We start from the raw sequence: 23,626 nt of genomic DNA on the forward strand, positions 1-23,626 counted from the left end.
GCTAGAGCAGACCCCGGATTCGTGCGGAGTGGACACCATCAGCCTGGCCGGAGCACACGGCTTGCAGCCAGCCTTGGTCCTCTGAGCGCCGCCTGGCTGCCGACCCCGCGCAGGGGCCCAGGGAGTGCCAGCGCGCAGTGAAAAATGCCTTTCGTTTCCCTTCGCTCCTCTGCGGCCCCCGTCCCCGTCCCCGCTTGTCTCACAATTAGCATTTCTGATGCTTCCAAGTGAATATGGACAGATGTTCGCACAGGTGCTGCACACTTCGCTGGGTAAACAGTGGCGTTCGCATGCCTGTGTGTGTGTGTGTGTGTGTGCGCGCGTGCACGCATGCGTGTGTGAGAAGCATAGGGCCTTTGAGATCTGTGTAGTGTTCACAAATGTTCTTTCAAAGCATCCGAAGCGCTTTACGCATGGCAAGGACTCGGTAAACACTTCGCGATGAGTGATTAGTGGGAGGGAAAGCCTTTTGTTTCATAGAAAACCCGGTGGCCCCCGGAGCGGGAAGTACAATCGCAAGTTGAACCTTGAAATTCACAGACTGGAGAAGGCAGAAAGCAGGCCCCGCCTTGTCACGAAACTACCTGGCAAGCTGGGCATCTGGCAAACGGCTCGTTCTCTCTCCGCCTCGGCCGAAGGGGTGGTGGACAGTGCACGGCAATGCCAAGACACACGCAGAGGGCGGCGAGGAGGATTGGACCGTAGAGATGACCTCGGTGGCTCCTGGCAGGTCGACTGCCTAACACATGCGAGGTCACCATGGCTCCCCCGGGAAGAGGAACTTGCATTGTGTCCCGCGGATGGGGTAACGAGCTTAATCGAGACCAGCCATCTGGGCTCTGTATTTCTGGTCGTCGCACCTGGTCAAAATGCTCCCCCGTTAGAACCCAGGGGTTCAAGTTCACGCTTCTCAACATCACTTACAGCCTGCCCACTACTCCTGCCGTACAGAGACCATGTGGGGCCAGGGCGAGGGCTCAGGCTGCCTGGGCTTGAACCCTAGCCCGGCCGCTTCCTTGCTCCGTGTCCTTGGGCAAATCACTTAGCCTCTCTGGGCCTTAGTTCTGTGCACTGGAGATGATAATAGTCTCTGGCTCATAAGGCCTTTTGACCCTTAGAATTCTGGTGCTCGGGAAGTGCCGGCTGAGCCGCTGTTCCTTTTTCCGTTCCGAGGACATTGGCCTTGTCTCTGGCTCTTCAAGCTTCAGGATTCCTGAACCCTCCGGTTTCCCCGACGTGCCCTGCTGTTTGCTTCTCAGTGCTTTCTGCGCGATCTTCCCCGGTTCTCGAGTGTACCCCTACCCGACCCCCATCTACCCGGTGACACTTCTTCATCCTTCATCCTTCAAAAGCCCACGCAGACGTTGCCCACGAGTCCCTCCCTGCCTCTGCCCCCCAGCCTCCGCGGAGGGTAGCTGTTGGTACGTCCTCCCCTAGGCTGCTGTCATGAACAAATGACTTTAATGCACCAGATCCCCATTCCTTCTTTCGCCTCCTGATAGCGAAACCCCATGAGGACAAAATTCATGGTTTTACTTTTTGAAATCTGACACCTGGCACGATGCCTGGTATACAGCAGGTGCTGAATAAAGGCCTCTTCAAATTAAATAATGGTTATCGGCATCTGGAAGGTCAGCCTTTGTAAGCTTTACGCTCCCCTTTTCTCCTCCAAGTTACCACCTGATTTCTTAAGACTAGAACGTTGCTGTCAAGGTCCTGTTTGTAACCCCAGGGTGCGAGGTCCCCACAGCCAGTGGAGAGGTGGGCGTGCGAGGCAGCAATCACCGCCCGAGATCGCAAGGGGGTGCCCGTGTCCCCGGCCCCTCCCCAGAGCCCGTTGTTTCCGGTCTTCACCCACCCTTGGCCCCCACCTTTCCATTCCTCCCCTCCGTTTATAGATAGCTGCTGCTCTCAACTCCCTAGGCAGTTCAGGGCGCCTCCACGGCCAGCCTTATGTACCTACAAGGAATCCCTCTGGACTTGGCCACTCGGGTTCCTGTCAGCTGGCCGAAAGCAAAGTTGGAGATGGCGCCGGGCATCATCCTGGCCACTTTTAACCCAGAGCTCCCGCTTGACCCGTGGTACTGGCCTGGACGAGCCTTTTATGTTTCCTTTCTGCCTCTGGCTTAAGCCTTTGGCAGGACAGGTTGTGGGCTCGAGGCCAGCGATTCAACCGGGAGGGCTCCGTGCCAGTTCTTGCCTTTCTCTGGAGGTCAGTGTACTGGCCCGGGCTCTGCCTGGGTTCGCAGCCCGTACCAACCGCGTCGGTCATGTGGGTCCCCCTCCCGCCCCGCCTTGCCACCGGCCGTCGGCGGGAGAAGGCCTGGGCAGGAGGACGCGCGCACGCTGCCTGTTTTCGGCACGGTGTCTCTTGCCCAGTGTTTATCTGGGGGGCTCTGCAGAGCCAGCCGGCGTAGAAGCAGGGTGGCAACGCCACGCCTGGAAAACGCATCGGTGTCAGTCACTCTGGTTGGTTTTCCTCTTCCAGCTTTTTTTCCCATGGAGTGGGGCTCTCAGCGACAACTGGCGGACGGTTGGGCGACTGCCCGTCATCATTCTGGCGGGCGCGGGTTTCCGGAGGGCTCCGAGCGCCTCGTGGGTTTTGGCATTTGTTTTCCGCGATGCCCGGAGCCCGGTTGGCACCGGTCCCAGTTCACGGATGAAGAAACTGAGGCCCTGGGGGTGAAGACTGTGCATGGGGGAGGGGAGAGTCACAGCTCGGGGTGAACTTGGGTGAGCAGGGCTACTTTGTCTTGAAGAGGACGTGCAGCGTGCGTGCGCGTGTGTGTGTATGTGTAAGCGCACGCACACGTGTGCGTGTTGAGAATGCGTGAGTTCATGTGCACAGAAGAGAATGAGAATGAAAGGGAGTGAGGGCCGCATGGGGGGCAGGGTCCTCAGTTTACACCTGCCCATAACAGTCACTGCCTCGCATTCTTTCTGATCAGAGCCGCCTCACCCAAGGAGCCCACGGGCCTCTTAACATCCAGAGCAGCCTCTTGCCCCACACCCAAAGGAAGGACCCAGTGGTTTCTCCAGCTCGGCAGACCCCACTCGGCCGGGCGGGAGCTGGGCGGCAGAGGCCCTCCCCTCTGCCCGTGCCTCCCCTCTCCTGCCTGGTGCAGCTCGATGGCTGGCATATGGAAACTGTTTCTATTTACCCAGCACCACCAGGATAACTGCCGCACGCTGTGCTCCAGCGAAGAGAAACGTGGAATCCCCGCAGGGCCATTTCCGAGGCTGCATGCAAAGCAGCCAGCTGTTTCGCAGGGAGCGTCTGGGCCCTGTTACATCAGCGCGGAGGAAGCGTTACCATCTGTGCAAACAGGTCATCCCGGCTTGTCTGCCTGTGCCCGGGGATGGGGAACTTCGCTCGTGCTCTGAGGCAGAGTTTCTGTTATTGTTTCTGTATTCCAGTGCCTGCGGGTCAGTTCAGGGGTTTCTTTCGGTTCCACCTCCTGCCGGTGACTTTCGCTCACCGCCTTCCGGGGCTGATTGCCAGGATTTGGGGAGGGTAGTGAAGAGGTAGGTGGCCTTGCATCCGTCCTCAGCGGTTTTCGCACGCATGCGCTCTGCCCAGGGCACCAGAAGTGCAGAACGAGATGTTTCCCTTTGGGGAACTTGCCCCCAGAGGCGCAGAGCGCGATCTTGGTTGCCAAGAACGTTCCTGGTAGGCTTCCCCGCTTCCCCGGGCCCTTCTGAACCCCGCTGGGAGGGCAGACAGACGCTGGCTCACTGAGAGCCAGGAAAATGGCCGCTCACTCCCTCCTGCCCGCTGCTCGTCTCCTTCCCTTCTTCCCTCTGTTCCCGACCCAGCCGCCGCCTGCAAGGGCGGCCGTGCCGAGGCGAGGGCCGGCCATCATCCTCCCGGAGGAAGCAGCGGAGCGCCAGCTCCCTGACAGCCCCGTGGTGAGGTCGTGCGGTCTCCTCCTGCCGGGCCCCGGCGGTACGCCTCCACCTTGCCTTCCCAGCTCTCCCGGGAGCACCCGGCCTGCCCTGGGCGAGGACGGTGCCGAAGTCCTACATCGCATGTGTCAATTCTTATGTGGTCTCCGATAACCACCAGTGTGAGGGCCGGGCCGGCACGCAGAATGGGACTGGAGCCCACCTGACTGCTTTGGCCGCCAGGACTTTCTCTGAGCAGGGGACACCCCGAAAGATGCGGGCGCCAGTCGTTTACCTGGGGGCTTTTTTCTCCCAGGAAGTACAGACTCAGCCCAGGTGGGCAGGAGGAGGCCAGGGCAGTGATCAGGTCACTGGGGCAGGTAGCCACTAGCAGCCATAGAGTCTGAGGCTCCCCAGGGAGATGACCCAAAACAGACCCAGCTGGCTGCACCGGGCACGTAGGGACAGACCATCCCCTGGGACCTTGTGTCCAGTGGTGACTAGTCAGGGGCACAGGGATTTCCTGCACAGCCTCTTCCTCTCTGCTTCGAGCGCATTCCTTCTGCGAAGGCCCGGGGACCAGTTCCCCGGGGGTGGGGCCTCCTTCCCCACATACCACCCCATCTGCGCTACCCGCCACAGGCTGGGCCTGGGCCTCTCACCTCCGCCGTCCACCCTTTCCAGGGCCACCGTGGTCCTTTCCTTTGGCGGCTGCTCAGTCCTCCAGCGTTCCTCATCCTGCAACAATAAAGCACTTGGGAGCTGGAGCCTGTCCATCGCCTCTCTGGCCACTTCTCCAGGTTGGGAACTGGAAACAGGGTTTGAGCAAACGGGGCGGGCGGGGGAGGTGGGCGCAAGAATTAGGACCCCACCGGCATCCCCCCCCCCCCACTTCTTGCAATGCATTCACGGTGCTTCTGGACTTGGCCTAAGTCCGCTGCTGCCTCACGCCTCACTGCTCATGAAAGGAAGGGAAGGACCTTGGTTCCTGGCCCCCCCATTCGCGCCCTCTCTGTAATCCCTAAATGAGCCGCGCTCAGGCGGTGTGAAGGGGGCTCTTGGAAATCACCTGTGGCTTTCTTGAAAAGCCCCTCAATGGCCCTTGTCACCTAGGGCCTTTGAGCCCTCTCCCCACAGTAAGAGTCACACACACAAGCCATTGGGCTTTGCCTTTTGGGACCTAGTAACCAAGCCAAGGTCTGTGTTCGGAGCAAGTGCAAGGTTGACTAGTTAGAAGCCGGAACGAAGTTCACCCTGGAGGGGAGAATTCTCCATTCTCCTACCCTCCCCCTACTCAGCACTTGTGTCATGTTTCATTTTTCTTTTTAAGGCTCTGCCTGGAATTCCTTTTATACAGAACAGTCCCTCCTTCAAGTCTTTATAAGAATGATCTTTAGAAAATACAGAGAGATCATGTCACACCCTTTCCTAACCCCCTCAGGCACCCCCCCCACTCCCCCACACTCCAAGCGGGGTCTGCCCACCAGGCCCTGCTAGCGGCTCCTCCTGCTCTGCCCTCCAGACACTCGCCATCTTTAAGAGTCCCGTGGGAGTATGCTGCTGGGATTTTTTCAGGGCAAGAGCTTCGCTTTTTACTTCCATTCAGATGTGTTTGTGGAGCACTTTGTATGTCATGCCCAGCGCTATTCTGAGCTCTGGGGACACCTCGGCGAACAAGACAAAAACCCCTGAGCTCTTGAAGCTGACATTTCAGCAGTGAACGGGCCCACAGGAAAATAAACGTCCTGCCAGAGAGGAAGCTCAGAGCCGCGGGAGGAGAACCGAGTGTGACCGCGAGGTGACTTCCCGGGGGAAGCCAGGGGCAGCCTCCGAGAGGAAGATGATTGGGCGGACACCTGGGAGGTGGAAAGACCGGCCTTCGAGACCCTGGGTCGGGCGGACGGGACAGGAGGAGCCGGGAAAGACACCGATGTCCGCTGCCATCTGTGCCAGCTCGTCCCCGCGCACCCCGCACCCGCCCTGTTATTTATTGTACCTAGGACTGCCCTGTCTCAGACGCCAGCTTCTGTCCCGGCGTGCGAAGGCGGCAGAGGACGGGGCGTGGGCACACGAGATCGCAACAATGTCCGGCTGCCTGCCCGTGCCGCTCAGCTCCTCTCTCCGCCTGTACGTGGGTCAGAAACGCGCCCCGGGATCCGAGTGGGGGCCGTGCTGGCGTTGGGTGGAGAAGGGCCAGCATTATCGAGTGCGAGCTGCCGCGGGACGCGCCCCCTCCCGCTCGTAGCTCCGTCTTAGCGATGGAGCCGCCGCGGAACTCTCGGCCCTTCCCGCCCTACCCCGTCACCTCCCGGTCTTGCCCACTCTCGAGAGGCAGGCACGCAGACAGACTCCCGCATCGGAGCCGAGCGGCCCAGGCCGGTCTCCCAGCCCTGCTTCTCATTCGCTGCACAACCCCGGGAGGTCCCCAGCCTGTCTGCACCTTAGTTTCCCCCAAGACCGAAGTGGCGATCATGACGTTGCCTCTCCAAAGGACTCTCGTGAGAATTAAATAGGTCGACTGGTGTAAAGTACTTAGATATCAGATATCCGTTGCTGTTTAACCAGCCACCCCACAACGTAGCGCCTTACGAGAACAGCGTCGTTTACTTTGCTCGTGAATCTACAGTTCGGTGAGGGGGGTTGGCGAAGGGACAGCGTCTCTGCTCTCCACAGTGTCGGCTCGGACACTCGGCTGGGGCTGCAGCGTATGTTTTTGAGATGGCTCGTTCGACTGGTTGACAGTTCGGTACTGGCCGTCGGCTGGGAGCTCAGCCGGGCAGTGGCCACAGGACCTCGATTCTTCTCGCGGGGCCTCTCCGCCAGCTGCGTGGGCTTCCTCAAGCGTGGTGGCCGGGTTCCAAGAGCAAGGGTCGCGGGAGAAAAAGGTGGAAGCCTTTTGATGGCCTAGCCTCGGAAGTCACAAGCGTGATGTCCCCCGTCCCCTATCGGTTAAAGCAGTCACAAAGGCTGGCGCCTCGGAGGAGGAGACGCAGGCTCTGCCTCGTCGGAGGAAAATGGCATGGTTCCGGAAGGCATGGAGGGCGAAGGAGAATGGCGTGACCATCTTCGGAAAATAAAATGTGCCATGCGCTAGGTTTGAAACGTGATTCTTCACCCTCCTGTACGTGGGTCACTCAGAGCGTGGGCTACGGGGAACCGAAATCTCATCCTAAATGCCCTTCCCGCTGCATTTACAAGCCGGGGGTCTTTGGTGGGTGCCATTGCTGACCACGTACCTCTAGAGACGCTTCAGCGTTGTGGCAAACCCAGCTCAGTCAGGCTTGAGTATAAAAGGGGTCTTTACGGGCTCGGACTGGGGAGACACTAAGATTTCGCGCATAGCTTGGTCCCGAGGTCGCAGACTCGGGTTCCCTGTGTCACTGTTTTGTTCTCCGTCGGCGTCCTTCCGGGGCAGGCTTTCCCCACGTGGTGGCGGAGGCGGCCTTCGGCGTCAACGGGGAGAGAGCCCCTCCCTCCTAACCGGCCCAGGGAAGGTCCCGGTTTCAGCCATCCCTGTCCAGGGGAGGCGAGAAGCTGGGTCACCTGCCTGGGGCCAGGGCCGGCTCCAGAGCGTGTTCTCCAGAGGCAGATGGGGCAGCGGAAAGGGGGACGTGGGTGTCCGCGGTAACAGCAACAGACGACCCCGCGCCAAGGAACAGATCGAGGCATTTTGCTTTTTAGACTAAGTAGAACATTTACATGCTTCCAAAAGTCAAAAGTAGACAAAAAGGTCCCTCCCGTTGACACCTCTACCCTGCTCCCTACTCCTCGCACGGGTACCCGGTTTCATCACGTTCTAATTTATCCTTCCCGTTTCTTTTTGTAGAGATAAGTCGATGGCCATACATTTTCTTATTTCCACCCCTTTTTAACACAAAAGATAGCAGACTCCGTGAGCTCTTTTGCACTTGCTTTTTTTTCCACTTAACAAGAGAAAGGAAGGTATTTTTAATTGGCCTCGCTCGTTCTTGCCGTCTCAGTACCTGGGCCGGGCACTGACTCGCGGGCAGCAAGATGCAGGGGTGAGCCTGCGAGGTGCCCGCCAGCGCTTCCTTCTGGCCAATGGTGTCTTTATCATTCTCCTAAGCCCGGGTCGCGAGTGACTCTCTCTCCCTCTTCCAATGCAGATGGAGGCAGCTACGCCGTCCACGACTCCCAGGCCCCCAGTCTGAGCTCAGAGGGCGACAGTTTTCCCCTGAGCCCCACCGGACACAACTGGGAGATGAATTATCAAGAGGCAGCGATCTACCTCCAGGTGAGCATCTCCTGGTCACGACCGCCTGGCCCTTCTCGGCGCCCGCCGGTGGAGTAGGGTAGCTGGGGCTCCGTCGGATGCCCCGAAATTCAGTTCCGGTTTCAGTGCTCCATGAATGCGCGTCTCAGCTGGGTGACGGGGAGGGCCAACCTGCTCACGCACGGCCTGGCGGGGGAGATGTGTGTGTGCTTGTCACATGACACCTGGTGTACGGCTCCACCTGCCCCTGAGGTTCCCTGAGTCTGTCCACTTGGCCTTTGCTGCCTCGCTCCTCCCTCTTCTCGGAGGCACACCGAGAGGCCGGTTCTCGGGGGGGACGTCTTCCTGTGCATTAATGCCGGAGCAGGGGTTCGCTGACCCAGCGCGGGGAACTCAGGATCTCTGCCCCTCTCCTGTTTGAGCTGCCGTTGCTTTCGTACTTTTTTGTTTTGTGTTGTGTTTTGTTTTCGTAAAAAGAAAAAAAAAAACAATACTTTTTAAACTGTAAGCAATACATGCTCATTACAATGCGCTTAGGTACCAAGGGGATGTGAAAAAAATCTTTCGGCTAAGGCAGACACCATCGACATTATTCAAGATTAATAGGTTTGCTTGCATACGTTCGTTTTCCTTTTTAAAGATTTAATTGAAACCAGACAATTATTTGATGGTTGTTCAGTTGTTTCTATGCTTCTGTTCACGCAGGGTCACCTCCAGTTGTACTCCTTGACAAATGTGTTTGGATTCAAGTTAAGTCAACAGAAATGGTTTCGCGCCATTTTAGCAAGGCCAGGCACCCTCGTTAATGATCCGGCAGTGGTACCCTATGCCCTATCACCTTCTCCAAGGCTGAATAGGTGCCGGATAAGTGCATGGGATGGGTCAGCACCCAGAATTAGAATGTCCTGGGGGGCTTGGGACAACCTGGTACTTCCTTCTTTCCTTAAGCAGTCGGGAATATCAGTAATAAAAATACCTAAGTCTTAGCTGGCCCTTGCTAATCTTTCTAACAACTCTTGGAGGCCGTTTGATCATCTTCCTCTTTGTAGACTAACGACTGAGACTCAGATGGGGCTAAATGAGTCCAAAGCCATCCAGCTAGTAAGTTGTACAGTGTGGATTTAAACAGTGTCTATCTTATGATATTCTTTCTTCTGTATATTGTTTCATTTTTATACCTGATCACATGTATCCATTTGAAAGTGGGCCCTGTGGTTGTGGAAACAAGAGGTTACAGCACAGAAGTTGTAATAATTTTTATGTAACATTTATGTTACATATATATAAATATGCGCACGCACACAGAGATATATATAGGTATACATGTGCATATAGCAACACAGACCTGTGCACGTGTGTGTGTTTGCATAGATACCCATCCACATCACGCCTTTGAGTTATTTTTCTCAAAGGCAATTGTCTTTGGCTGATGGAATTTTTACAACCTTGTAATCCTGTGTATGATTTGAATGATTTTACCAAAAATTGCATCATTTTTAAAAGAGTCAAAGCGGAACTCGGATCTCTGCGGGCAGCAGTTTGCGGCTGTTCCCCGAGGTGGGCCTAGCTGCCGGCAGACGGTCTTCCTTTTCCTGCTTTGCAGCTGAGCTGCTGCATGGTCAGTCCCTGAACCAGCCGGGTCTCTCGTTGCTTTGAGGATACCTGGCCCGGCAGGTTCTTCTCTTCCCAAACCTGACCCGTTGGCTCACTCACGCTCATCAGTCCTTGTACTCCCAGACCGTTCTTGCTTTCTGTGTGGCTTTCTGCCCCAAGGGAGCAGAGAGCAGAGGCTTGGAAGTCATGTACGGCTGGCCTGCCTTTTTATTTTTTTTCTAATCTGGTTTGTGATCAGCAGCCAGGAAGCAAGGCCGGCGTTCTCCCTGAGGTCAGGATCAGAACCCAGTGACAAGGGTCACATTTCACTCTGTCTTTGTTGGTGGGGACCTCGAATTCCAGGTCCTAGAGTTAAAATCACGCTCCGCCCCGCCCCATGCCAGTGGCTTCCTTCATTCTTAGCTCTTCGTGGGAAGAAATTATCCAAGAATTGTGTTTTTTTTTTTTTTTTTTTTTTAGTAATCCAAACCGGAAGCTTCCCGGGCCACCCTGTGCGTGCACGCAGCCATGGCAGTGGTGGCCCAAGCCGCAGTCCAGCACAGATCACAGGACCGTGAGTGAGGCCTGACCAGCTTGGCCTGTGACTGACTGCCGGGGTGTTTGGGTCCTTTGCGGGGCCCGCCCCTGTCCGGTCTGTGCTTTATCTCTGTTTTTTGGCAGTGAGGGTAGTGACACATCCAGCTTCAGGGAAGTGACTTGCTCGGAGCTACCCCGCAAACCACAGCCAAAGTCAGAGGTCCCCGCCTCCCAGCTACTGGGCCGAGACCTGGAGAGTCAGTCTCTTGCAGGAATAATTTATCCTACCAAGCACTCATTCAATACCTACTGTGTGCACCAAGCACCGGCCCAGATGAGGGCTTGACAGTCTCCCTCACCTTCCCGACTCTCTGGCACGGGCTTGGCGAGCTGAAGCCACCTCAGACAGCCACGGGCGCCCACCAGGCCAGACCTCTGTCCAGGGCACTGTGTTCCAGCCCTGGCCCCGGACACAGTTCTTGCCATTAGCCTGCACTGCAGCTTTTGCCGGAGTCACCTTCCTTGGAGTAAGGGTCCGTGAGGATGGCGAGGGTGGCCCACCCCAGGAGAGTGGACTAGGTGGGATGGCGGAAGGTCTGACTGCATTCCAGGACAGCTGGAATGCTTCCAGCAGGCTCTGGCCGGGAGACCTAGGTTTACATTTGGGCTCTGCGCTTGCCTCCTCCAGGAAACGGAGCCAGTGGGAAGCGTGACGGTTCAGAGTGTTAGTGCCGGGAGTGAGGGAGGCAGGCTCTCTCCACTCAGCACCCTTGACTTTGGGGGTGGGATAATGTTTTGTCGTGAGGGGCTGTCTCGTGCCTTGCAGAATCTTTAGCAGCATCCCTGGAGTCTGCCCACTAGATGCCAACAGCATCCCCTAGGTGCGACACCTTAACATGTCCCCAGGCCAGGGGGGGAGGGCTGGGGACAGCATTGTTCCCCGTTGAGAAACACGGAAGCCAGGTGACTTCTGTAAACCGTTAGCCGCGTAGATACTCACTAAGCGTCAGCTGCCAATGTGACGAAGCCGAATGAGGTGGGACGTCCCTTACTTACCCTGGGCCTGCCTCCCAGAGGGCCGACCCTAACAGGGACTGTCAGCAACACAAGCGTCCCCCGCCCGTATTCCCAAGTGGACCATTCCGGGCTCTGCAGTTTGTTTCTTACATCATCAGCAGGAGGCCAGTGGCAGCCAGGGCGAGGGCGATGGAGTCAGACTGCCTGGCGCTCTAAACTCGGCACTAAGCTCCCTGTGCCTTGATTTTCTCATCTCTGTCTGGTGTTGTGGGGGTAACACTAGTGCCCGCCTGAGGCGAGGTCATCAGGAGTGAGGGCGTGTCCCCGGCTCAGGCACGGGGCTGAGCATGGCGCCCGGTCTGGTGGGCACTTGGTTGGGGTCGGCCGCTGTCTCGTTACCGGTGAGGGGCAGCAATCAAGAGCAAGGCCCGTCATTTCGCAGGGGTTTAGGGCATTAGGCGGGAATAGCTCAGCGAATGAGGAAGCGGGCCACGGCGAAGCCTGGGCGCATCAGGAGGATGGTGCAGGCGCTCTCGTTGTTATTATGGCATAGCTAGACGCCGTCCGAGGTGTCTTTGAGGAAGGTCTGGTGCTATCCCGTTGACAGCTGAAGAAGGTGCCGGAACTTTCTCACTGTCCCTCAGAGAGGAGTGGGCAGGGCGGACGCAGCCCGTGCTCGTTGACCCCAGACCCTCCTTACATTCCGCAGACACTTCTGAGCGTGAGCACGTGGCCTCCGAAGGGACCACATGTGCCCACATCTCTTTACTTTCTCTCCGACACTTTATTCTCTGGTTCCCCCGAGTGGTTTTCGGGGAGCAACAAGCCCCGTCGGCGGGTGAGACTGAGACTCGACTGGTCTCGTGAAGATGTGACCCTTTCGAGTTCCTGTCACCTTCCATCTCTGGTCTGAATCTCCCCTCACCCGCCGAGGGCCTCCTCCCCGTCCCTGTTTCCCGCCCCCCGCCGCCCCCCGGCCTTCCCCGGCCCACGGCGCGTCCTCGGCACCATGCCTTCGAGGCTCGCTCGCCCACCCGGCTCTCGTCCCTTCAGGAAGGCGAGGATAACGACAAGTTCTTCACCCACCCCAAGAGCGCCCGAGCGCTGGCGGCCTACCTCTTCGCGCACAACCACCTGTTCTACCTGATGGAGCTGTCCACCGCCCTGCTCCTGCTGCTGCTGACCCTGTGCGAGGCCCCCGCCGTGCCCGCGCTCCGCCTCGGCATCTACGTGAGTGGCCGGCAGCCGCCGCCCCCGGGGGGCTCGCGCCGGCCGGAGAGCGGGCATTCCGGGGGGGCAGAGACACAGCCACCGGATGTGACACAGAGGCCCGGGGAGGAGGTCCTGGGGGACCTCGGGAGTGGCAGCGACCCACCGGCCTTGCGCGGGGCCCCCCGCGGAGTCAGCACACTCCCCCCAGTCTCTCTGCGAAGCTGTCCACTCTTACAGTCCGGGGAGGGCACCCCCTGGTCGTCCCACTTAGGAACGGGGGCCGCGCCGTGGCTCCAGGTGGGCACCCCCCCCCCCGATGAGCAGTCCCACTCGCCATCTCCCCCCTCAGAGGAAGAGGCAGTCGGGCGTGGTCGCCGGTGGGCAGGATGTGGCGGGGGCTGTGGGGGGGCCGGTGATACCACCTCCGCGCACCCTTTGGCCGCAGGTCCACGCGACCCTGGAGCTGTTCGCCCTGATGGTGGTCGTCTTCGAGCTCTGCATGAAGTTGCGGTGGCTGGGCCTCCACACCTTCATCCGGCACAAACGGACCATGGTCAAGGTGATGCGTCCCTCTCCTGAAAGCATTTTTTCCCCCACGTCGCCTTCAAGCTCATCTCTCTACTCCAATTCCAAATCCCCTCGGGGGCCCCATTCTGCGCCCAGCAGCGTAACGGGGTGCCGGTCCTCGCCGTGCTCCAGATGTCACAGTGACGACGCCAGCAGTGACCGATGTGATCTGGCGTTTGGCCAAACGTGCCGAACGCGGGCGTGATAACCTTTACGAGGGCTGTATTGCTCATTCCTGCCTCGCATCCAGCCAGCCAGAAGAGAATGGGGTCTAAATCCTGGAGAGCTGGGTGGGATTCAAAGCCAGTTCCTTCTGGCCTCCAAGCCCTCTCTGATCAGTAACCAGGGATCGGACACACCTTCTGTCTGTGAAGCAGAGAGGCGTGTAAATAGGGATGTGTCAGAATGGAGCTTTGCGGTGCAAACAAGCACACACACAGTGGTCCAGAGCATGAGCCCGAGGAGAGGGAGGTCAAGGTGCGCACACCGCAGACCTCAGGGGCCATTGCAGCGCAAGCCGGGAGAGGTGGGCGGACGTGGCCGGGCAGAGTGGCGGTTTGGCTCAGTGAACGCCACCTGACAAGCTGCTGGGAGCATCCCTGTCAGGTTTCGTCTCCTGGGGGAACACGTCTGTGCCAGCCCTGAGGGCTCTTCCCCAGGGGCTGCTCGAGGTTGAGTGTGGGAGAGCCGAAGAGAAGGGAAGGGTCTCGCGAGGCGAGAGTGGGCAGATCTGGCCAGCCCTCCGGTTGGGGCGTGGGGCGGGAGTCGGGGGAGCTCACGGCGCCGTGGCTGTCCCTCCCCAGACCTCCGTGCTGGTGGTACAGTTCATCGAGGCCATCGTGGTGTTGGTACGGCAGACGTCACACGTGCGGGTGACCCGGGCACTGCGCTGCATTTTCCTGGTGGACTGTCGGTACTGCGGTGGCGTCCGGCGGTAAGGCCTGGGGGAGGAGCTGCTCAGACAGTCGCTATCATGGCCCGGCCTGGACCTCTGGGCCAGTGGAGCAGGACCCAGTGAGTCAAGTAATGATAAGATCCATGCTGCATGTGGTAGAATCTAAGCACACTCACGTCCCGCCGCCGTCCCTCCCACACAGAGGAAGGTGGTGCTCCAGCCGGAGGTGAGGTGTCCTCACGCTGGGTGCAGGGCTCTTCCCCGTCTACCCACAGTCTTCTGGGGCTGACTTCTCTCTCTGAGCACATTATCTGCACGAATACAGCAGCAGCGGCGGCCTAAAGCAGGCACCTTGGCAAAGTTTACGTGCCTTAGCAGGCTGTCCTCTACCTCCCCTGACACCAGGGGACCGAACTCAAACCAGGCCATCAGCCTAGAGTTAAACTTAGTTTTGAAGACTCCATCCGGAAGCTCTCTTGGCCTGGGTGCCATTGATGAGAATGGACTAGCCATTCATTCTTCATGCCCATCCTCAGAACTGGACGCTAGAGTCCTGGGACGAGGTGGCTCTGAACTGTCCTCAGGCTTCCCACCTCTCGCGGAAGCTGACCTTTGCGCCCAAGGCCATGCACTTGGCCTTCTGCGGCTCCCTGTGCCTCTCGCAGGGCGCACACCTGCTTGGGCTCTGTAGTCAGGAGGCGGCAGCTGTGTGTGCTATGCCCACCTCTGTTCTCCCCGCCACTCACTGAGCGGAACTCATCTAGGACAACACTAAGCAGGATGTCACAGGCCAGGGCACAATGGGAGTTAGTGCTCTGTGTGAGTCAGGAGCGCCAGGCCCCCCGTCTTGACAAAAGCGCTGAGGAGGCCCAGACCGCGCTCCTTGGGCCCCACCCCGCCCGCGCCTCACGCCCCTCCGCCCTGTCTTCCTCCCCAGCAACCTCCGGCAGATCTTCCAGTCCCTGCCGCCCTTCATGGACATCCTCCTGCTGCTGCTCTTCTTCATGATCATTTTCGCCATCCTCGGTGAGTTCCCTGCGCCCCAGGCCCCGGGCGGTCTCCAAAAGCCATTCGCAGTGGAAGAGAAATTCACTTAGACAGTTTCAGAGATTCAGAAAGGTTTTACAAATGCTATAAACACCTACGGACTCCAACTTAGGCAACGAAGAATTAGAAATAAAATGGAAGGCCCCTTCGTATCTATTCATGATCTCGGTACCCCCGCCCCCCCACCCCGAGATACTGTGTCCTACGCTTGGCATCGCCATGCATGTCTTATAGTTTCACTTTATGTTTCCTGAAGCAACAAGCAAATGATATTGTCACTTCGCATATTTAAAACAATTATGTAAATAGTTACGTAACGTGCCCGTCCCTCTCCAAGGTGCTCTTTGCTCAACGTTATGTATTGGGACTTTATTCATGTTGATACACGGAGACGTAGTTTGTTCCTTTCCACTGGGGCGCAGCGAATATGCCCACATTTATTTATCTGTCCTCTTGGTGGGCATTTTTCGCGATCACAAGTCACACTGCAGCTTGTGTGTTTCCTGGTGCACACACACACGGCAGTTTCTCTGCAGCATGTAGCGGACTCGAGGGTCTGCATGGTTCAGCTTTGCTGGATGTAAAAGCAAGGCCACGGCCTCTCCAGCCCCGAGGAGGCCTGGCCTCTTCGGACGAGGCCAGGCATTCCCACATCCACATCCAGCGGAAGTCTCGCAGCACAGTGAGGAAGCCCGAGGTCCTTCTCTGGTCCTGGGGTGGTGAAGACAGGGGAGCCAGCGTGCCCTGAGTCTAAGGCCAGCGCTCGGCCCTCGTGACTGATCTGTCCCAAGCCATTGGCTCCCCCTTCCACCTCCCCTTCACCCCAGTCCCAGCAGAACGTCCTCTGTGCTCTGAGGGGGCTGACTTCCCCCACAGACAGAGCTTCTTCCCTTTTCCCACCCAGGGTTTTTAGGACTCGGGGGAATAGCCCGTTCCGAGAAGGAGGATAGGAATGGTGTTCACACCCAGGAGCCTCGGCTGCAGGGGAGCAGTGGGGTCCCTGTGGAATTGTTACCTGGCCATCGTGGTCTCAAAGCCAAAGGCTTGGTAAACTGGCCACCTGGATTCCACAGATGAGTTTTGGTTGGTCTGAAAATGTTGAGTCAGCATTTTTAAATCAGGTTGTTTTTTTTTTTTTTTTTTTTTGCACGAAAACGCAGATTTCCAGCCTTTTTAAATAATAGACTTGATACCGGGGCCACATTTCCAAATAGCTGCATTTACCCAGTGGCCTCTCGAGTGCCACAGTCCCCACCTCTCCTCGTTGCCACCCCTCAGCCCACTGCTCTCATTGCCGGTCATTAGTCCAATCCCTTTGATGTCTCGGTTTGGGACCCCTGCGCTAACCCGCGTTTCAATCTGTTTTCCACCACCTTCTAGGCTTCTACTTGTTCTCCCCTAACCCGTCAGACCCCGTAAGTAATCGCCACGTTATGTCCGTTTCTTCCTTTACGTGAGGCCTTTCCCCTCAGACAGGGTGGCTGGACCGACCCCCTAGCCACATTAGGAAGGGCGCCCTGCCGGGTTTCCCGACACGGCTTATGGCCCCTGAGAGTCCCCGTCGCCCAGACTTGAGCCATTTCCTCCCTTGAGCGCCAGGGGGATCCCTTTTCCCGTCCTGAGAAATACGTTTCCAGGATCCGAGTTGGGACATGGGAACATTCTGGTGGAGGAGCAGTGGAGGAGAACCGAGCTAATTGTGCAAACATGTCCTTCTCTGAGAGAAAGGTCCCAAAGTCCATTCATTGTCTGCTTCTGCGCAGAGGTCAGGAAGGCAGACGCCTCCAGACTCCATGTCTGCTCATCCCTCTGCCGTTCCTCAGGGATTCCTGGTGGGGTGTGGGGGGGGAGGACAGGGTGCTCCAGGCGGCACATTGCAGCCTGTGCTGCGGGGCTGGCACCCACGTGTCCTTCTGCCTCCTTTCCCGGGCAGTACTTCAGCACCCTGGAGAGCAGCATCGTCAGCCTGTTCGTCCTCCTGACCACGGCCAAGTAAGTGCGGGCTCTGCTCTGCCCCCTGCCCTCTGCTAGTGCCCCGGGCCTTCTCTTCTTCTCAGCCCAGAATATTCCATCTCTCAGTGAGGGATGGGAGCAGCCTGGTGAGCTCGAAGCCCGTGGGGCGAGAGCAGGGGAAGGCGGGATGAGGCTGGGAAGGCAGAAAAGAGAGATGTCCTCAGAGAAGCTGGAGGCTGGCAGCCACGGGCCCCGTGGGTCACGCGCTCTGCAAATGCAGTTTCCCAGATGTGATGATGCCCTCTTACTCCCGGAACCCCTGGTCCTGCGTCTTCTTCATCGTGTACCTCTCCATCGAGCTGTACTTCATCATGAACCTGGTGAGTGACCACGCCCCCCGCCCCGCCGGAGCAGCTCTCCCAGGCTGCACGGTGCCGGGCACCGCGGCAACGGAGAAGCAGCGACTGCCATCGGCAGGGGAAGGGCTCCCAGAGCGTAGTCAGGCGTGGTGTGGCGGAGGACGCCCAGTCGGGACCCGAGCCCAGCTGGTCACCAGCGGTCGCAGCCCCCGCCGACAGTGCTGGAGTGTAACTTCTCCTTCTCACAGCAAACATAACTGTAAACACTGGCACTTAGTCAGGAAGCCTTAGCCAGGCACCCTGCGAAGTGCTTTACGAGGGTTCCGTGATTTAACACAAAAACCCTGGAGGTCCTGGCGCGATGCTGAGTTTACAGATGAGGAAACCGAGGGTCCAGACAGCTAGAGTGACTTACCCGGCTCGCGGCGGCCAGGCGGGCCGGTCGGATCGCAGAGCCCTGCGCTTAGCCACTCCGTCCTGCCGCTCCCACGTGCCGGAACGTCTTGTTATTTCCACCCCTTTCGTCGCTTCCACCAGAAAATCCGATACAGGACGCACTCCGTTAAGGAGAACGTGAAGCCCCGTGCGTGCTGGGAACTTTGGAGGTGTTCTGAGGCCTGGCTGGCCGCCAGGAATGCTCCTGCTGTCAGCCGATCGCCGCCGAGACGAGGCCACGAGGCCGTGCGGAGATCACATGACAGTGCCAGAATGATCAGGGAGAGGCTCTTACGGAGTCTTGCATTCTCAGACCAGTTATAGAAATCGAACACACTTTCCCTGGAATAGACATGTGAGGTCTCTTAAGAATTCGAGGTCTTAAAAAGGAAAATATTTTCTTTTTGTCATTCCTCAAAACCCAAAAGAAATATGTTGGCTAGCTCTTTGCCACATTGCAGTTCCTATACATTGTTATTAGATTAGGATTATAACAAAAGATTATGTGTAATCGATTTGTTTTCATTTGTAATGTATTTTGAGCCGTGAAAATCCATGGCAGGGGTCCGCCAACCACAGCCTGCTGGCCAAGGCCAGTCCACTGCCTGCATTTGTAAATAAAGTTTTATTGGCACACAGCCACATCCATTTGTTTACACACCCCCAGTGGCTGATTTCGTGCTACAGCTGGAGGGTCGGGCAGTTTCAACAGACCATCTGGCTTTCAGAGCCTGAAATAGTTGCTCTCAGGCTGTTTAGAGAAAAAAGTTTACTGGTCCTCCCTTGATCTAAAGGGAAAATAAGGGGGGCCCATTCGAAGGAGTGGAAAGGGCAAGAGAGTTTCCCTCAAAATATATGTCTTTCTTCCGAAAATATTTTTGAGAGAGAAAGCGCTTCCAAAAAGGCTTCTTTGAGAATCTGTTCCTGCCCACCCATCGCCCTCGGATGATGAGGCTGTGTTGTTAATGCACTGGCTTTGGTATCAGCCTGTTCCAGAATGTAATGTAATACCATGTCTTCACGAATCTGAAGAGAGAAAATTTACCGGTGGCAATGAATGGCCTTTCTCTGCAGGGGCAGATGGGAGGGTCTCCCCAAACCCCCCTCTGGAGCGTGTGGGAGAGCGTCCTCCGAAAGCAGAGGACACACTCACTGACTTTTCGAGGTCCCTCCGTGCAGGAGAGACGAGGTCTCTGTGTTCTTCCCTCGCAGCTCCTGGCCGTGGTGTTCGACACCTTCAATGACATCGAGAAACGCAAGTTCAAGTCTTTGCTGTTGCACAAGCGAACCGCCATCCAGCACGCCTACCGCCTGCTCATCAGCCAGCGGGTAGGGAGGAGTGGGGGCCGGGCTAGCAGGGCTTGGTTTCTTGCCCTGGGCAGCCCCTAAGCAGGGCAGGGCTGGCAGCTTTAGAAAGCGGGAGTCATGCCTTTTCGGAGAAAAAGAAAGAGTGGGGTGCCCCGGGCTCTCATGCTCTGCTGGGCACCCTGAGTGACCGCCCCCAAGGGGAGGGGGCATCCTGGGCTCTGTCTTTCCCCACGTTGACACTGCCATCCTCCCTCTCCCGGCAGAGGCCTGCCGGCATCTCCTACAGGCAGTTCGAAGGCCTGATGCGCTTCTACAAGCCCCGGATGAGTGCTGGGGAGCGCTATCTTACTTTCAAGGCCCTGAATCAGAGCAACACACCTCTGCTCAGGTAAGAGCACAGGCCAGGTAGGGGCGGTGTGGGCCTCCCTCCGAGGCACCCAGGGGAGGGAGCTGGGGTGCGGGGGTCAGGCACCCAAACAGCCTTGTTAGATAGAGCCTTTAGTTTTCTTCGAGATTCTTGTACACGTGGAATGTGTTTGTCAGGATTCTTTCTGCAAGTGACTGACGTCCAGCCCAAATCCAATTCAAGCTGGCTTGACACACAAAAAGGGAACGTATTGGCCCATCAGCGGACTGGCCTGGCTGGTCACTCTCGAGCCATGAGTGAGGCGGGGCAGCCGCACGAGAGCCGTGGAAGGGACACACGTACACGCACACCGGGCGCAGCCTCCGCGGACTGGCCCTGGGACCTCGGTGGGCTGTCTCGGTCTCCTGGACCGCCGATGACCAGGGCCCGCCTTTCTTTTCGATTTGGAAAGCAGTAGGCCAGCCGTAGAGACGAGGGGGAGCAAGTCCGCGTGGGCCGAACGCTTGGTCCCAGGCGGTCCATTAGGAAGTCCCTTGCTAATGCAGGCTCGGTCCCCATCCGCACGAGAGTCGCAGTTGTCAGGGGGAGCGAAGCCGTCACTCAGTGTAGACCAAGTGGATTACGTATTCGTAGCACCTAGAGGGAAGAGATCAAAATGGCTGCAGGTCAGGGTCCCCTGGGCACTGCTGTGCCGGGCCTCCCAGATGTCTTCTCCATCCCTCCCACCCTGACCCCTTAAAGGTGGCCGCAGGCAGGTGAGGGACAGTACTGGAGCTCTGTGGGAGCATTCTGATTTTTTTTTTTTTTTTTTGCCTTTTCACATTGCAATGACAGCCTGAAGGACTTTTATGACATCTACGAAGTCGCCGCCTTGAAATGGAAGGTGAGTGTTCGTGCGAGACCAGAGGGGGAGCGGGCGGTCGGCTGCCTGGTGTTGGGGATGGGGGGTGAGCCTGAGAGGCACCCGAGGTCCAGCTCCTCCCAGCCGGAACAGCCCAGCCGTGGGCACTGCAGGGACACCGGGCGGCCCTGGTCCCCACCTCTGCCGTTCACGTGCAGCGTCGTGTCTCGGTCAAGAGCACAGGATCTCAGACCCCATTTGTCACCGTGCGACATTAGGCTACTTATCAAACTTTCCCTGAGCTTGTCTCTCCTGGGAAATGGGCTGACAATAATCCCGACCCTACAGAGTTATTTTTAAGACCACGTAAAAAGGATGCATGTGCCTGGCCCATTTCGATGGTCGGTGCACATCGGCCGGCTCTGTTCTTGCTCGGATCCCTGAATGTTCACCTTGTTCCCCAAGGTGGCTGGGCAAGCGGGGGAGGGAAGCGGCCCCCTGGCCCCCGGGCCCGGGTTCCGCTCATTGGCCCTAACACCCTCTCTTCCCGTGGCCCTGTTTCCTGGTCAGGCAAAGAGAAATAAGGAGCACTGGTTCGATGAGCTTCCCAGGACAGCGTTCCTCATCTTCAAAGGTAAGGTTCAGCTGAAAATGGCGCCTTTGGCGGCTGGGGACAGACGGAAGTTGCCAGAGACCACAGACGGGCAAGCACTGGAAGAGAATGCTCAGGGTGTGTGTGTGTGTGTGTGTGTGTGTGTGTGTGTGTGTGTGTGACAGCGTGATTACCCCAGCAGGGAAATGAGTGTTAGATTAGGAAGGAAATCAGTAACTTAAAAACCCAACCAAAAGACGTTTGCGGGATACTCACTCAGCAAAGAAAATTTACAAAGTCAGAGAACGAGACGACAATGGGAATGCCCCACGCAGGGATAACCGCTGTTAATTTCCTAATGCGTTTCCTTCTGTTGGTTGTTTTTCTGCGTGTTTGAAAAGTCGTCGTGGAATTACATTATACATTCTGTTCCGAACCCGCCTGTTACCTAACAGTGTATTTTGCCCACTCTCCTGTGGCAGGACGTATAGCTAGGGTATACGTATAAATTCATGGTATAAATTCAAAATTTTAAAATCAGGGAGCCCATATTATTTACTCTTAAATTAATGCCAGTTCTGAAATTCCACATGGGGGTGTGCATGGCTCACAGGGAGCTTCTCACGCAAAAAGCCCGAAGCCTGGGTTTGCGCCATGGACCAGAGTAAAGATGGTGCATACTGTCCTGCGATTTCTTCCACACCTAGGGCTTTGGGCACGGCCGTGGTTCCATATTCTTTAAGGTGGTTTTCCATTCCACTGGGATGATAGTTACTCAAGTGGATGAGTAAGTCGTCTCAGGCTGAGGCCAGCAGTCATTTGGGTTTGGGCAGTGGTCAACAAAGCTTCGTTCTGCTCTGTCCCGGCTCCAGGTGGCCCAGGCTCTCCGCAGAGCGGTCGTTCGGCACAGCCTTGTCTGGGCATCTGAGTGTCACTCTTAGAACAGGCCCTTCCTTTCTCACTCTGGGGCATAAAAACGCTAGTCGCTTCCATGCGTGAAGCACGTAGTAGGGGCGTGTGTGCTTCCGTACGAAAATTTCAATGCTGACATTTCTTCTCTTCCGCTAGGAATTAATATCCTCGTGAAGTCCAAAGCCTTCCAGTATTTCATGTGTAAGTGCAAAATATCACAGCCCTGGGCCCCTCCCCTCCTGAGTCTCTGACTATTCCAGAAGCTGGAGAGGCAAGAGATTTAGTCCCGCGGTCATAGTTTTGACTTTTTTGTTATAGAAAATTCCAAACATGTATAAAAGCGGAGAGATTATAACGAGCATCCCTGTACCCATCACCCGGCTTCAACGATTATCATCCGATGGCCAGTCTGCCTGGTCCGTCTACACCCTCACTCCGGCTCATTATCCCCTCTCTAGACCTGGATTTTTGGGAAATGGATTCCAGAACCACATTCAGTGTGTGATCGGCAGATATTATCACTTAAAAAGTCTGTTTTAATCTGTAGGTTTTTCTTCCATCCCTTTTCTCCCTCTCGCAATATCCGGTGGAAGAAACGGGATTATTCGTCCTTCAGTCTTGGTTCTGCATTTCCTCTGTCACTTCGTCCCTGTGATTCGGTAGTCCTGTCGAAACCGTGTCGTCCATTGTGGCAGCTCCTAGCCACATGGGGCTGTTTGCATTGAAGCGAATTAAAATGAAAAATTCAGTTCCCCGGTCACAGTAGCCACATTTCCAGTACTCGGCACACAGAGAGCTAGCGATTACCAACGGGACGGCACGGATGAGGATATTCCCGTTGTCGCGGACAGGTCTCTCGGACAGTACTAATCTAGAGGCTCGATTGGAGTCAGTCAGTCTTTCTAAGCAGCTCTGGCTCCATTAGTGGCAAATGGTGTTTAGAGACCAAAATCTGACATGCTTGAGGTGCTCATCGCTTGGAGTTGGTTACCATTTCCCGGGCTTTCCATGGACAGAGGAAAGATTTTTTTTTTTTTTTTTTAATAAAATATATCGTGAGTTTATCTTGATAGTCCTAATTCAGATTCAGGACTACAGGGGTTTTGCCCAGCCTCATCATCCTTTCCTATCTAGATTCCCAGGCTTAAAATCCCAGTTTTCAGCAACACTAACACTAAGACTCGTCCGCTTCATCCCACAGCACACACACAATGATCTCCAAAAAAAAACACACCACCAACACCACCCCGACAATGCCGTGACCAGGAGCGCCGCTCCAGGGGTTAGGGCCAGAACACTGTGTGTGAAAGGCACCTGGGATAGTTCCTCTCCGTGTGGAAATGTCACCAACTGGGTACACATTCAGGTGTCCGTATTTCACTTTGGTTTTGATTCTTAGGGCTTGCTTTTTCACATTGAATTTTCGTTTTGTAGTTATGTAAAATGTTTACGTGGTTCCAAGTCGGATCTACAAAGCAAAGCATACCATTTACGTACCATCACCTCTCCCAGCGGGAAACGATTTTTACGGTTCATCGTTGCATTTTTTAAAAACCCGAAGTAGACGAATACATACGCACATCCCCCTGTCTTAAACGATAACTTTTATTTTTCCACCTTGCTTTTTTTTTTTTTTTTTTTTAAGTTAACAATACTTCCTGGAGACGATGCTAGAGTGATTATATAGAGATGGTCCTCATTTTTTTTTTATAGTCGAAGTACACCTTCTCACGGCCATGTCACAGTTCGTGCAGCCGGTCCCCTGTCGATCACGTAGGTCGTTCCCAGGCTTTCGTGATCACAAGCGGTTAGTTCTTCAGTGCGTTGCTCTCAGTGCAGGCCTGTGCACCTGCTCCTGCTGGAGTCTCGCCG

General features: G+C 56.4%; 1 protein-coding gene across 5 annotated transcripts in view; it reads left to right on the forward strand.

Annotated features, from left to right (window-relative positions):
- Positions 1-23,626, forward strand: part of TPCN1 (two pore segment channel 1) — a 51,736-nt gene that overhangs the window by 15,064 nt on the left and 13,046 nt on the right. For all 5 annotated transcript variants that reach the window (XM_016157490.2, XM_036220524.1, XM_036220523.1 and 2 more), the window contains 13 exons: positions 8,013-8,140; positions 12,320-12,496; positions 12,924-13,037; positions 13,849-13,979; positions 14,878-14,966; positions 16,368-16,402; positions 16,921-16,979; positions 17,221-17,320; positions 18,947-19,063; positions 19,306-19,430; positions 20,244-20,292; positions 20,821-20,884; positions 21,911-21,955. In XM_016157490.2, coding sequence (XP_016012976.2) covers positions 8,013-8,140; positions 12,320-12,496; positions 12,924-13,037; positions 13,849-13,979; positions 14,878-14,966; positions 16,368-16,402; positions 16,921-16,979; positions 17,221-17,320; positions 18,947-19,063; positions 19,306-19,430; positions 20,244-20,292; positions 20,821-20,884; positions 21,911-21,955 — 1,233 coding nt within the window. The remainder of the gene's footprint in view (positions 1-8,012; positions 8,141-12,319; positions 12,497-12,923; positions 13,038-13,848; positions 13,980-14,877; positions 14,967-16,367; positions 16,403-16,920; positions 16,980-17,220; positions 17,321-18,946; positions 19,064-19,305; positions 19,431-20,243; positions 20,293-20,820; positions 20,885-21,910; positions 21,956-23,626) is intronic.

This window comes from Rousettus aegyptiacus, unplaced genomic scaffold, assembly GCF_014176215.1.
Source record: "Rousettus aegyptiacus isolate mRouAeg1 unplaced genomic scaffold, mRouAeg1.p scaffold_m13_p_5, whole genome shotgun sequence".
In the NCBI taxonomy this organism is placed as follows: Eukaryota; Metazoa; Chordata; class Mammalia; order Chiroptera; family Pteropodidae; genus Rousettus; species Rousettus aegyptiacus.